This window comes from Manis javanica, chromosome 1 (genome assembly GCF_040802235.1).
Source record: "Manis javanica isolate MJ-LG chromosome 1, MJ_LKY, whole genome shotgun sequence".
Lineage (NCBI taxonomy): Eukaryota > Metazoa > Chordata > Mammalia > Pholidota > Manidae > Manis > Manis javanica.
In genome coordinates, this window is record NC_133156.1 from 52759985 (window position 1) to 52774244 (window position 14260).

The window sequence follows — 14260 nt, forward strand, 5'->3', positions numbered from 1 at the left end:
AGATCTTGGGCACCTCTTTTCCATTCTCTGAACCTCAATTTCCCTATCTGTGAAGTGGGGGTAATAACACATATTTCATAAGGTCTTAAAGGTTATAGGAGCATGGAAAGTCGGAAAAAAAACTAGTCTTCTTGGGCAAGTTACTGCACCTTCTGAGCCTCAGTGTTTCAGTCTGCAAAATGGAGCTCAGTGAGGCAGACATGACAGGCTTCCCTTCTCGTTGGGTGTGGTCTGGGTTCCTGGGCAAGAGAGTTCTCATAAAATGCCTTTGGGGTGAATCAATGAATGAATGAATCAGGAGTGCAGTTACTCCCTCTGCCACTGACACGCTCCTCAGCTGTTCCTATTGCTGATTTCCTTGCTGTCCATTCCTTGATGACACTCCCCCCAATCCAGGTTCTCCTTGAGCCCCCATAGTTATTCCACTACTCCTATCTTGTTTCATTTTCTTCCTGTCATCATTATACTATGTGATCCCAACTCCTTATTTCTGTCTTCTCCACCAGCCTGCCTTATTTGTGTCTACAGTGCCAGCACCACACCTGGCACATAGGATACGCTTAATAAAATATTTTAATGGGTTTCCTCCTCCCAGACTTTGGACACCGCCTCGGTTTCTCCGACTTGTGGGTACGTGATCCCACTCCCACTACGGTCACCCTCATTAGATTGTCTTCACGCCCTTTACACCGTCCGACTTAATCTGCCTGTGTGTAACGTCCCCAACCCACACCCCGGAGACGTGCTCCGCCGGGGCGAGGTATTGTCCTCCTGCTGTCCAGAACCTGGAATAGGGCCTGGCACACAGTGGCCTTCTGAAAGTATTGGAATATAGGAATAAAAAAGGCCAGCAGGATGACGAGCTTGGCACTCCGAGGGCTCCCAGCTGCCGGGCGCGCCTTCCTGCCCCGGGCGCGGGAACTGCAAAGGCGGGAGGCTCTGCAGTCCCCTCCCGCCTCCCGGTGCAAACTTTCAAAAGATGCGGCGGCCACGGCCCCTCCCCTCCCTGCGCGGTTGGAGGCCTCGGGAGGCGGGGGCGGAGCCGGCGGGCCGGGCTGGTGGCTCCGCCTCCTCCTCCCGCCACCACCGCCTCCCTGCCGGCGCCCGCCGCAGCTGCCGCCCGCCAGCTCGCCCGTGCAGCCGCGATGCCCCGGAGCCTGACCCTGGCCCGGGTCCCCGGCCCAGGGGGTAATTAGCCTCTGGGCACCCCGAGCGCCCGGTCACCAACGCCGCACCCCGACGCAGCGATGGGCAACACCGTGCACAGGACCCTGCCAGGTACGCCGGGGAGCCCTGCCGGGCGGCGGACGCTGGGGTTCTCCTCCCTCCGGGAAACCCACTGGGTGACTTCCGGAGAGCCACCCAGCCCTCCTTGGAGACCTTGGCGCGCGGCGGGCTGGAGTCTTTGGTGTCTCACTGACCCCGTCTTCGCGCCCGCCCCGCGTCTGGGCTCTGAGCTCTAGGAGGGCGGGTACCGCGTCCTGGTTACCCTGGGGACCCCAGTCTCCGTTCTCCCGGCTTGGCGAGATGCGCAAAGGGGCCGCTGGGGGGCTGCTGCGCGCCCCCTCGCCTTTGTTCCAGCCGGAGGGCTGTGATGAGGGAGCCCCGGGCGCCTCGGGGGGTGACTGGAGCGAGGTTCCCCAAGGCTTCCGACGGTCAGAGGCCGCCGGTTGTGCCGAGACTGCAGCTGCTGAGAGTGCGGGGTGGAGGGTGGGGGTGGTGCTCGCTGGGATACCCCAGTTTCCAGCCTCTCAGCGCCCCCGCAGCACATGCTGCCTTGGTTTGGCCATGTTCCCACGCGCACCCCGGCTGCGCCCCCCTCTGGTATCTGCACTACTGGGGGCTCTCTAGCCCCTGGGAGTCTGCTGCAGAACGAGTGCATCACCCCCTAGTTAGCACAACCCCAGAATTTTCTTGGCCAGAGTAAGGGGATGGGAGGGTGGAGGGTGGGAGTGGGTAGAGGTCTCACTAGAAAATACCTGGTAATTATGGGAACAGATAGATCAGTGCATGGAGGCTCTGTGTCAGGCACATTGCATACCCCAGTGCAATGCAAAGAAGCTTTGCAGTATAAAGAGATGTATCTCAGTTTTACAAATGGATAAATTGAGGCTTAGAGGAAGGGAAATTACTCATCCAAGGTCACACCGCTAGTGGGAGGTGAGTCTGGATATCAGGATGGAAGTCTGCTTGCCCTCCCTACCCCCATCCACCAAATCTTTAGAATAAATCTATTTTGGTTTAAGGCTGGGCATTGGTAGCATCCTTTAGTCAGAAGGTGAGAGATGTGTTTATTTTTAAAGTACAAAGACCCAGCTCAGTAGGGAAGCAAGTCAGCTGTGGGGCAAATTTAGTGTGAAGCCAGGTAGAGCAGGACGTATGACCCAGTCTCTGCTCTGACACACTCTCATACAGCCCTCCCTTCTAGGCCTTATATAAAAAAGAATCTCTTCCCCCTGGAGGGGATTGAAATGGATGATGCTAAGCCAGGGATTCCCCAGGCCAGCTTATAAAAGAGGAGCCCACTCCTACTTTCTAAGCATTGGGGCAGCTTTAGAACCGCTGCTCTCAAACCGCCACATTCTGAAAACAGTGAAGTCACAAGCAGAGAGTCACCAGCTCATCAGAGGCAGAGGTGGGATTCAAACCCAGGTCTGCTCACTGAAGGGTGGCCTCCACCTCCTGTGACCAGGGCTCTTGCCCAGATGGGGAGAGCCCAGTCAGGAGGTGTCCAGGGATGTTGGCAAATATGGCAGCACATATTCTGCCAGCCACAAAGATGAGCCGAGGAACAGGCCCCTTTGTAGGATTTCTTAAATAAGAAATGTTTATACTGTTCTAGTAAAAAGTCATTTTACCACCTGTGGGTTAGCCTTGGGGTGGCTGAAAGGGCAGACACATGCCAGGTGGGCTAAATATAGCTAGAGATTTCTGTAGTCTCCATCCTCCTGACCCTCACTCTGGATTGGGCCATCCTGGGCTGAGAGGCCTGGGTTAAGGTCTGTTATCCATTGAAGAAGCTAAGTGTGGGAAATTCAAACTCCCCACTGGGCTGAAGCTTGCACTGACTTTGAGGTAGGTGACAGGACTGGAATTCTTGAGCTACATCAGGTTGTTGCCAAGAATATGAAGAACTGTTTATTGTTTTCTGACCTGCCTGTAATTAGTTTCTCACAGATACTGTGCCATTTTTAAACAGCTCTTTGCTCGGTATGTAATGCTTCCCACACCTGGAATATCTTTTCTTGTCTAGTCCATCTTTCAATTCCAGCTTAGTTGTCACCTCCTCCAGGAAGCTTTCTCTGACCACCCACACCCAATCCCTTCCTTCACTCTGCTACATAGATACCTTAAGTCTCTGCTTGTTCATTTGACCACATTGCATGGTCATCACCCATCTCCACACTCACCTTGGAGCTGTCAGGACAGACACCTTATCTTGATCATTTTGTATCCCTGGTTGCCCAGCCAGAGTCTGGTGCCCGGCAGGAGCTAAGAACCGGGTGGTAGAGCTCACATGTTGCCTGTATCTTAAGCTGACAGAACACTTGGCTCAGTCTTGTCCTGTAGAAACCCTTGTGCTTTCATTCTCGGGAAAAGGACACATGCGTGGGGTTCCTTCCAAAGGACTTGAAATACAGAGCTGGCATTTGCAAGCACCTGGCTTTCCTGCCAGGCTTCCTGCATATGTGGCTTCATTTACATGCCAAGCATGATGCTTCTTAAGGCTCTTGCACTTGCTGATCCCTCTGCCTGGAACATTCTCCTGCCAGACCTCCAAGTGATTTCCCCTCCCTTCCTTCAGGTCTCTGCTCCAGTGTGGGTCCTACCATTGCACCTGCCCCCAGTACTCCCCACTCCCTTTACCCTGCTTTGTGTCTCTCCTTAGCATGGATCACCATGTGCTGTGCTGTATGTGTAGTTAGCTGTTTATTATGTCTCCCCAGGGAGGATTTCATCTGTTGCATTCACTGCTGTATATTCAGCACCTGGAGCAGTGGCTGGTACCTAGCAGATGTTCAGTAAATATTTTATGAATGAATGAATGAACTTAATTCTCGCAACAACCCTGCAGACAGAGACTATTATCTCCATTTTACAGATTAGAAAACCAAGGCTCAGATAAAGACTTGCCCCAGCCTCATGGCTCATCCAGCTGGCTGAACTAGGATTGGAATCCACGTTGACTGAGCTCCAAAGTCCTGCATTCTTCCTCAAACATGCAGTATCTTCCCAAACCCTGGTTCAGATAACATTTATCAGGTTTGCCCCAGAGAAATTTGGCATGTTACTGTGTGTAATAAGGAAGTGCCAGAGGAAGGGAGGTCAGCTGTGGGGAAGCCCCTTGGCAGTCTCATGAAGGCGCCAGCCCATTTAGATGAATGCCCTATAAACAGAAGTGTTGGGGAGTCAGTGCAGGACCCCATATTTGCTAAGTTCCTACTGTGTGCACTACCATTCCCTTTCTAGGTGCAGCTCAGTCCTGCACAGTAAGATGTAGTTCTCCTCCATTTTATAGGTGAGGAGACTGAGGCACAGAGATTAAGACTCTTGCTCCAAGTCTCACAGGTAGTGGCAAAGCTAGGCTTAGAAGAAGGTCTGTGCTGTTCTCTGGACTGCATTAGCTTTGGTCTGGGTTTTGTAAGGGGAAAAAAAAAAGTGTAAACAGGTGGCAAGGGGGAAGAATTCCAGGGCAGGTGGTGGGGTTCAGGGAGGGGAACTCTTCCCCTTCTCTCAACAGCACATTTCAGTGCTTCCCTCAGTGCACCCCTGGGACTCACCTGTAGTTCTGGTTGGAAGGGAGGATGAATTCAAACTGCCAGTTGGGTTTAATCATTAAGTTGGTCCATGCTTGACCAAGTCAATGGCTCTTTTTAGTATTAGTTCAATAATCAGGCATCCTGGTGCTTTGGAGTGAGGGAAGTATATTGACCCTGCTCTGTGCCAAGCCCTGAGTCAGGGGCTTTACCCACATTACCTGATTTAAACCCTTATAACAGCTCTTTAGAGAGGCTATATTTGTCTCCATTTTACAGATTGGCAAACAGAGGCTCAGAGAGGTAAAGGACAAAGACACACTGGAGTAAGGGGGAGAACCAGGCCTCCTAACGTAGATGGACCGTCTGCAAGTGCTGAGTCCCGAATAGGAAATTGCCGTTCCTACTGGGCCACTCAGACGCCCTGCAGAGCTCCTGGTGAGGAAGTGTGTGGGTGCAGGCCTACATGGGTCAGATCTGCTGTCCCTGGACAGTGGGTAGAAATGCTGCCAGAGCCTGGCAGCCACCTTTCCCTGGATCTGGACATTCTCGGTCCTTGGGAGGGCAATGGCCTTGTCACTTTGCTTACAGCCACCGCAATGGCTGCATGGATGACCCCACCAATGACATTCCCCTCTCTCTATGGCTGTCTTCCTTCTGTACTAAGTCACAATGTAAAGTTAAGCTGGGCTTTCCTGCCTTATATTACCCCATCTGCCTTCCCCCCACCCCGTCTTGAGGAATCCCTTTTACAGTCTCCTGGGTGAGCAAGAGGCCTAAGCCAAGCCTCTCAAAGTGATAATAGTTCATCCAACAGCCCTGCAAACTCCGAGGCTGTCAACATATAGTTGCCCTGGAGAAAGGGCACCTGGCCTGTTGGCTCCAAAGCTGCAGACCCACAGCTTTACTCAGGGCTCCTATTGGGCTGAAAGCAACTGTAAGTAAGCAACTGGTCAAGGCTCCTCTGTGACAGCCTGCAAGTGTGCTGGGGGCCAGGGTGGGCTGGGCTGGAAGCAGCAAGTGGCCTTATCCATCAGTGAGGTAAGGAAGAGGGGATGGGTGTGTCCAGTGGGCAGGAAAAGTGGAGAAGTTGCCTGGGGAGAATCTAGAGCCGGAAGGGACTAGGGCCTCCTGTCTTTACCTTTCTCCTGCTACCATCTCTTCTCCTTTCACTCTCTCTCCCCGGACAGGAAAGGCGGGAGCTCTGGGGCTATGGGATTAGGGGAAGGTCTTCCTGGAGGAGGCGACACCTGAAGGAAAGCCATCTGAATGTCTGCCTTCCCCATTGGAATGTCATCTCTTTCTGCCTGCCTTTAGGGTCTTCTGGGGCTCAGTCACCCCAAGGCCACTCTGATTCCATTTAGGTGCTGTGCCCAGACTGGGGTGACTCTGGGGTCTGCCCTGCTCTGCATTTTCCTGAGTGTGCCCTTTATTCATTTATCTGACATCTTTTGGGCACCTGGCATATTCCAGGCCCTGGGGGTTTGGGTGTAAACTGTTGGTTATATACCCCAAACATGGCCTGGCCACCAGACCAAGTGGTCTATCTGCTGTGGGTCATGTGTGACCAGCTTTAAAAAAAATTTTAATGACATAGAATAGAATAAATAAAATATGGAATTTACTCATGTAGTAAGTTTATTTTTGCTTCATAAACTTTTGTTTCAGCTGTGTGCGTGCGCATGTGCTTTGTGTGTGTGTCGCAGCATAAAATGTATTGGTCTCCAGGGGGTTTGCTGATTAAGAGTTATGATAAGACCACTCACTGGTCTACAGCACGGGGAGATCTGGTGTCCAGATCTGGCACACAGATCTTGGGGTCAGGCTGTCTGCGTTCAAATCCCAGCCCAGCCCTGGCTCAGGGGGGTGACTTTGGGCAAGGCACTCCCCTCTGTACCTCAGCTTCCTCATCGTAAAATGCGGAGGAGAGAGGGGCTCCCTCATGGCTGGCAGTGGTGAGAGGTTAGTGAGCAGAGCCGGCAGTCTTTGCACAGTGCCCAGGGCTTTTGCTATCATGGTGATTGTTGCTGCTATGGGAAGGAGAGGCCTCAGGCCTGCCCCTGGGTTGGGGGTGCCCCAGGTGACTGCGAGCCTCAAACCAAGGCTCTGGATTGGGAGGTGTCCCTTTCATGTGTACTGGCAGCTATTCCCAAAGGCTCCTTGAGGTCTGTCTGGACACCTGATTTCCAAGGAGAAGAATCTTCTTGGCAGGTTGCATTTTGCAGTTATCATTTATTTGTTCACCAGAACTCCAGGCTGGGTTCTGTGCTGGGCCCAGTGTCACAGGCTGGGTTTAGGGACTCAAGGTCTAGTGAGAGAGGCCAACCAGGACAGGGCAGTTATAGTAAGTGGGGGGACCCGGGGAACCATGAGAGCCAGACGAGGATGCAGAAAAGTTCAGAGGAGGTGCTCTCAAGCCGAGACCAGAAAGCACAAAGTTAGCCAGGAGAAGGGAACAAGAAAGGCAGAGGAGCTAGAGGTGCAAAGGCTTGAGGGGAGTGTGGGGAGCGTAGGGTTCTCAGGGCCTTGGTGCACGTGGTAGCTGTGGGGTCAGAGTGATGGGCAGAGGCCAGGCTGGAGGAGGGAGTGGTTTCTTGCAGTCCTGCCATATTTAGGAGGCTTAGATTTCTCATCTGCCACAGGGATGATGCGCCATGTTTGCCAGGAGGGGCAGAGCATTTTCACTGGGCTGGGTCACAAGGACCCCTGAACAGACTGTTCAATCTTCCACATAGACAAGAAGAGTCAGCTCTGCTGTCTTTCGGACCAAAGGGCTTTCTGTACTTAGTGGGGTTCTCTGAGGGCTTAAAATAGAAGCCCAGAAGTCAGGTGTGTGATTAAAGTTGAAAGCAGAGAAGAAGAGAGGAGGTGTGTAGGTAGTAAGCACACATGTAGCACTAGTAGTAAAGTGGTCGGAACTTCAGCATGTTTGCCCCCATGCCTTTTATCTATTTCCTTTCATTTACCTATTTATTTCTATTTAAACCAGGATCAGCCTTCCAGAAATAGTCTTCCATTTCACAAATAATTAAACTGAGCTCACAAGGGTAATGAGACCTGCCTTGGGACAGACAGCCAGGAAGTGGCAGAGCAGAATTTGATCTCAGGCCTGCTCGGCTCCTAAGCTCATTCTCCATCACCAAGGGGCAATGTTCCTTAGGGCCTATTGGGGCCACTACCCTTTATCCTCATCCTGAGCCCCACTCCCGCCTCAAGCTGCCCTTGTCACCTTCTTTGTCTTGGGACAGTGAATTATTTCAGTCCACATCAGGCAGAGTGAAGCCACCTATGGAAAAGTCCATCCCCCATCCCACCCCCCTGTAGACTCTCACTCAAAAGGTGGAGGTGGCGTCTGGGAATCCTTCCCTGGAGAATTTGAGCTCCTTACCCTGTCTTCCTTCTGCATTAGGGCTCTGCCTGGTACAAACTAGTCATGGTTGGCCACCCCCACCTGCCCTTGGAAGGCATCACAGTGCACCTATACCCTTCCCTGGAGCCCATCTGCTCATAGGCCTTTCCCACCCAGAGCTCCAGGCATCCCCCACCATCAGTCAGCAAAGGCACGGGGCCGGGGTGACAGCCTTTTGTCCTGCCACACTCTGGCTTTCCTGCAGGCGAGAAGCATCCTGTCTCCCTGTGTTGTCACTCTCAGCAGAGTTGGTAAGAGCACAGGCTAGGGTCCTTCATCCCCGAGTCTGGGTCTGAGTCTTGGCCCTGCCCCTAATGAGCCAGACAAGCAACTGGATCTCTCTAAGCTTCCATCCCCTCTTCTGCAGAAAGGGGATAATGATGTTACCTTTCAGGCATGCAAAACATCTGACAGATAGTTAAGTGCTCACATGGGGTACCTGTCACGATTATATATTCACCGAGCAAACAAGCCCCTGCTCAGTGCCAAGCCCTGCACTCCCAAGGGAGACAGACACAAAAGAATAATATAACCACTAACTTGTATCACACAGCCAGTCTGCCAGACAGCTGTTCTAAGCAGGTACCTGCATTTAACCCTCAGGACAAGCCCTGTGAGATAGCTACTCTTATTAATCCCATGCAGCTATTAAGTGAACAGAGGGAGGCACAGAGAGGGAAGATAACTTGCCCCTGGGCACACAGGTCAGGTAGTCCAATATGACTGGTCTAGGAGGAAGGCATGTTGGGATGGGGAGGATGAAGGCCTGGTCAGGTGAAGGGCTTTTCACACTTGGACAGGAAGCCTTCACAGTACTGAGCAGAAATCTGAAAGCACTTACAAGTCCTGGCAGATTTGTTTTTAGCTGTTCACCTATGTCTTTAGCCGTTTGTCTCACATCCTCCCTCTAGGCATGGCAGAGTAGGGGCAGTCTCCAGGTGGCCTATGGGTTCACTGTAGGGACCCCAGCCGCTAGTCCCCAAAGTCTGATGTGTAGATTTCCAACTCCCTTCAAGGCAAGTCAGGGGATAGCTGATGTCCTGAGGGTTTTCTACACAGCAATGCAAAGGCTATGTCATCCCCAGGGGAGCAAAGAATCTCCAGCAGCCTGGCCTGGGGATCTCTGGAGCCTGAGAGCTGCCTGCAGATCCGTGAGGCTGCGGAGCTGACTTGATGGGGAAGGGCAGTGTTGGCCAAACGCAGACATGACCAGCGTGAGGACGTCACATGGAGGCAGATTCTAGCTCAAGGGAGGAACTCTGTGAAAGCTGTCTGGAAGTGGAATGAGGAGAGCAGGGAGGAAGCACCCTTTGCTGGAAGGGCACTGGTGTCTCTCCCAGCTGGAGCTTGACATGGCCACTGCAGAGGCAACTGGGGCATCAGAAGGATCCAGATGAATTGTCCACTGAGACACCTTTTTACCCTGGGGTCTTATGGGGAGTGCTGTCCTGTGCTCGTCTGCTGAATGCCTGCAGGGCCCTTCACAATGTTTCATTTATATAATCCTCCTGCCAGTTCTTCATATTGGAAGGTTTTGGCCCCATTTTTAAATCAGGAAACTGAGGCACAGAAAGATCAAGCTACCTGCTCTCGCCCAGGTCTGTTCCCTCCCCCGAACCACCCAGCCTCAGCACTTTTGCTGACTCAGCCACAGGTATTTCTGAGCAGGTGTGGGACAGCCATCCTCAGATGTCAGCCTCAGCTCACCCTCATCCCTGCTTCTCTCTTCATTCTTGTTACTGGGACTCAGGGCAGCTCAGAGCTGGCCTCTTGCCTCACCTCTGGGCAGAGGGGAGAAAGTTCTTTAATGAGTAAGCCATTTGGGGAAAGGGGTGGGGTGTGGGTATCTGGGATTGTACTGCTGCTCAGAAAAATGCCCTCAGCTATTAACAAATGTGTTCTGTTTACCTCCTCAACATTACACATTGTTTATATCACAATTACATCTTCGGGCATGCGTCTTCTTTCCTTTTCCTCCAAGGATGATGGATTTATGAGGTGGGTGGGCACATGCATCCCCTGTATCTCCAAACCTGGATCTGCTTGGTAACTTTCCACTTTGCAGAAGTGCTTCTCCTCCCCTCAAGGTTCAGAGAAATTCAAGGGCAGGAGATGGAAGAGCGGAATTTCCCTGTCTCTGGGGATGGTGCAGCCCTTCATCCCAACAGGTCAGCCAAGGGCTCTGTTCCCAGGACCAGAGAGTGCTTGGAATCATCATGTCCCACCTCCTGTTTGGTGGATGGGGGGCACTGAGGAGCAGAGCCTTGTACAGGGTCACACAGATTAAAGATGGGGTCTTTGGCTGGAATCCCAAGATGTGGTGGGAACAGCACTGGTTTTGGAGGTAGTCTCAAGTTCCTATCTCAGTTCTGCAATATCTAAGTTGTGTGATCCTGGACAAGTTACTTCCCTCTCTGAGCCCTGTTTCCTCATCTTTAAGATGGGAATAAGGATGGTATTTCCCTCATGGGGCTGTGATGAAGAGTAAGTAGGGGATTCCGTGAGAATTCTGAGCCCAACACAAGATGAGGGCTCCATTAAGTCCCCTTGAAGGCAAGGAATCTATGGGCCTGAAATTGATGTGGAAGAAAGAGCACTGGACCAAACAGTCCTGCTGGGTTGCTCTTCTCAAGTCCCTGTGATGGATTTACTAAAGTACCAGTGGGTCAGCTGGGGAAGCAATTCCACATAATGGTCAAGAGCATGCATGGACTTTAGATTCAGATCTAAGTCGATTCCTGTGCCTCCTGAGCCAAATGTCCTCATCTGAGAAATGGGTTCATAGGGCTGCAGAATGATCCCAGTGAGCTAATGATTCTCAAAACACAAGAATTTAGGGTATATATCAGGGCTCCTGAGTTTACATTCCCAACACTTTTCATTCAAGCTTCCTACAGTATCCTTAGCCCACACTCACCTGCTCTCGTGAACCCTCTGATGTTTGGAGGAATACCAGCATGATGGATGAGGGGGAAAGAAATGAGAAAGCTGGATCTTCAGAGAAGGAAGTAGAATGGGTCTTAGAGCCAAATACGACAGGGAAGGAAGTGACATTAGTTGAGGACCTACCATGTGCCAGGCACTGTGCTGTTCCTTCTCTTCAGGAGGGGATGACTTCTATACTTTGCCTGAAGCAGCCACAGCATCTTCACTCTAGCCTTGGGAGCCAGGCTGCTATGGGTTCAAATGCAAAGTCCACCACTTCCTCACTGTGTGGCCTCGGGCAGCTGTCCCAACCTCTCTGAGCCTCCCTTCCTCTGAAGCAGAGGTTTGGTAGCAGTCGACTCCAGCATGGTCAGGAACACCACAGGAGGTCTAGTGGGCAGCGGGCCAGTTGCAGTGTCTGCATGGCCCCGGGGAGGTCTGCCTTTCCCATCACGCCCCTCCCCCAATTCCTGTTGCAGACCTCAGGGACCGTAGGCGCTGGGGCTCCATCCTCCTGCTGTAATCAGTCACCCGCTTTCCTTTTTTAGATGCTGCTTATTGTTCATCCCAAGTCCTGCCAAACTGTAGCCTTTGAGCGGCTCAAAACAAGCTGATTAATGACATCCACCCCTCCTCACCCCTCCCCAGCCTGAGCCAGGGCATCTCACCCCCTCGTTCCCAGAAAGTGGCTTAAACGACTTGTACATAGTCTAGCTTGTTTTCTTGCAACTCAGGGGTAAGCAAGGGACCTTGGGGAGGAGCAAGGCATCAAACAGGAAGGATGCAGCCTTTGGAGTCAGATGGGACCAGCTTTGAAAACAAACACCGCCCTCACAGGCTGGGTGGCTGCTGGCAAGGACATTCTCCTCTCTGGGCCTTGGTCTCCTCATCTGGAAGCCACCAGGCAGGGTGTGGCAAGGAGTGAGTGAGCCACATAGCAAGTGCCTGGCACACACTGGGTGTGTCACAGAGGTGGGCTCCCCACCCCACAGGGCCAGCAAACATTGCCCAGTGGTGTGGCTTGTGAGGAACGTTTCTGTAGTTCTAGGAGCCAGAACAGCAGAGTTCCAGGGCAGCTTCTTCCCTCAGCGCTGCTTTTGACCCTGAAAAGCAAGACTAGAGGATCTATTGTTCCAAAAAGTCGGGATGGGGCCCTGCAGGTGCTTACATGGGGCTCAGGTTAGAGAACCTCAGGTTCCTGGGCCCTAGGCCCCAGGGAGTGGATACCCTCAAGGCAAAGAGGAGCCTCCTGGCCGACTCAGCCCTCTTATCAGCAGGCAGCTGCCAGAGGCTGCCTGGAGGAGAAGCAGGTGCCAAGGGGCAGGACTATGCCAGCCGTTGGAAGCAACATTTGAAACTTGGACTTTTTCCCATTCCCACTATGCTGTGTCATTTTGATAGGCAGAGAAAAGAGAAGGGACAGTTTCTATGGGAAGACATAGAGCTTGAATCACACTCTTCAAAGAGATGTATCCTCAGGAATTCCTTTCGTGCTCCAAACAGTTCATGGCCCTCAGAGCCTTCTTGAGAACCTTAACCTCCTCTGCACAGCCTCTAAGACCCTTTGTGATGCAGCCCTTGACTCCCTCTCCACTATCCCCCTCCCTTCTGCCCTCTATTCACTGTAGTTCCCCAAGTGCACTCTGCTCTTTCTCACCTCCAGGCCTTTGCATCTGCTCTTCCCTCTGCCTGAAACACACTTCATCCTTTATCATTCTCCCAGCCACTTCTTCCTGAGTCTACAGAGTGGCTCCTGTGAGAATCATCCCACAGCCCAAGCCCTCCTTGCCAGCCAGCCTGGCCAGTCATGGAGTCTGTCTGTGTCTGTGTCCCCTGCTGGTCTCTCAGCTCTGGGGGACAAGGGCTGTGTGTTGACTTGCCAGCACATGTGTCCCTGCAGCCAGCACAAGTCCTAGCATGGAGCAGATGGTCATAAATGTCAGATGAAGGAGGAAGTGATGTACTCAAGAAAGAATGAGGGAGCATTCTCCCCACTCCTCTATGCCAGTGGAGCCCTAACCCTGGGAGACAGTGCCTCCGAGACTGGAGAGTCCTGTGTCTGTTTATCAGGAAGAGACTTCAGTTGAGGGGCCCGGCAGAGGTTGGAAAAGGTTTGGAAATCCCAGCTTTGCTGAGCATATATCCAAGGGACGTCAGGATGACCTCACCCCCTGGGAACTTGGGGCATCCCAGCCCACTTGACCAAAGAGGGCTGCCACTTAGGCCTGGGAGGACTTTTCTCCCAACAAGGAGTGTTGCATGACCTCTAGCCTCTCTTGAGGCCTCCTTACCACTGTTGACAGGAGTGTGGGGCTTTCCCAACTGCACTGGGATGACCGGGTTTTGTATGCAAAGAAAAGGGGAGGGAGGAGCAGGGTGGCAGTTACTGCTGGCTGGCCCTTTGCCAGCCTGGGTGCTGGCCTACCAGGCCTCTGAAACAGAGAACAAAGTCTCATTAAATGAGTGTCTGTTTCCTGGGGGCATGTCACTGCCCCATTTGGCAGAGATGAGGGAGAGCTGGTTATTTTTTCTAGTCCCCTTTTAAACCCACCAACAGCAACGGTTCTTTCTGTTGCTCAAAGAGACTGATACCATTGCCCTGCCCTGGGTGGAGGCAGGCCTTGCCAAATAGCAGCCACTTTTTCTCTCTGAAGTATATGCAGTCTCCACCCCGATGCACGTGCCATGTTGCTTCCTACTGCCGACTGCATTGGTTGAAATTGTGGAATTGTGGACTTGGTCAAATGTCACTTGAACCAAAGACTTCTCACAGTCTGAGGTTGGATGTTCTGTAGGTCCAGGAAGTCCCTGAGGTTGTCAAATTGTGTGCATGGAATGTGGGTATGTTTCGGGGCAGAGAGGCCTGCATAACTCATTGTCCTTGGGCCACGGCTCCTGCCCAGTGGTTCAGGGAGCTGCTTCACAGAAGGGGTAGGTGGCGGGGGATGAACCCAACCCTGGCTCTCTCCTGCCACTGCCCATCTGTTAGGCCTTGGTTTCCTCCTCTGGAAAATGAAGGGGGCTACACCTGCCCCACAGGATGTTATGAAAACTAACACCAATAAACAAAGGCACATGCCAGCACCAAATAGGGCTCAGTAAAAGGCTAGTTGTGAAAGGGAGGGTGCAGAATAGGCTGTTCTCCCAGTTGGTGATTCCCTTTGCCTGT

The 14260-nt window shown here is 52.4% G+C and overlaps 1 protein-coding gene across 2 annotated transcripts in view; it reads left to right on the forward strand.

Annotated features, from left to right (window-relative positions):
- The first annotated feature begins 1077 nt into the window (after positions 1–1077).
- NEURL1B (neuralized E3 ubiquitin protein ligase 1B) overlaps positions 1078–14260 on the forward strand; it is a 39897-nt gene continuing 26714 nt past the window's right edge. Inside the window, exon 1 of one of the 2 annotated variants that reach the window (XM_017662913.3) lies at positions 1078–1278. In XM_017662913.3, coding sequence (XP_017518402.2) covers positions 1248–1278 — 31 coding nt within the window. In that variant the 5' untranslated portion in view covers positions 1078–1247. The remainder of the gene's footprint in view (positions 1279–14260) is intronic. The other variant, XM_017662912.3, reaches the window with a different exon arrangement.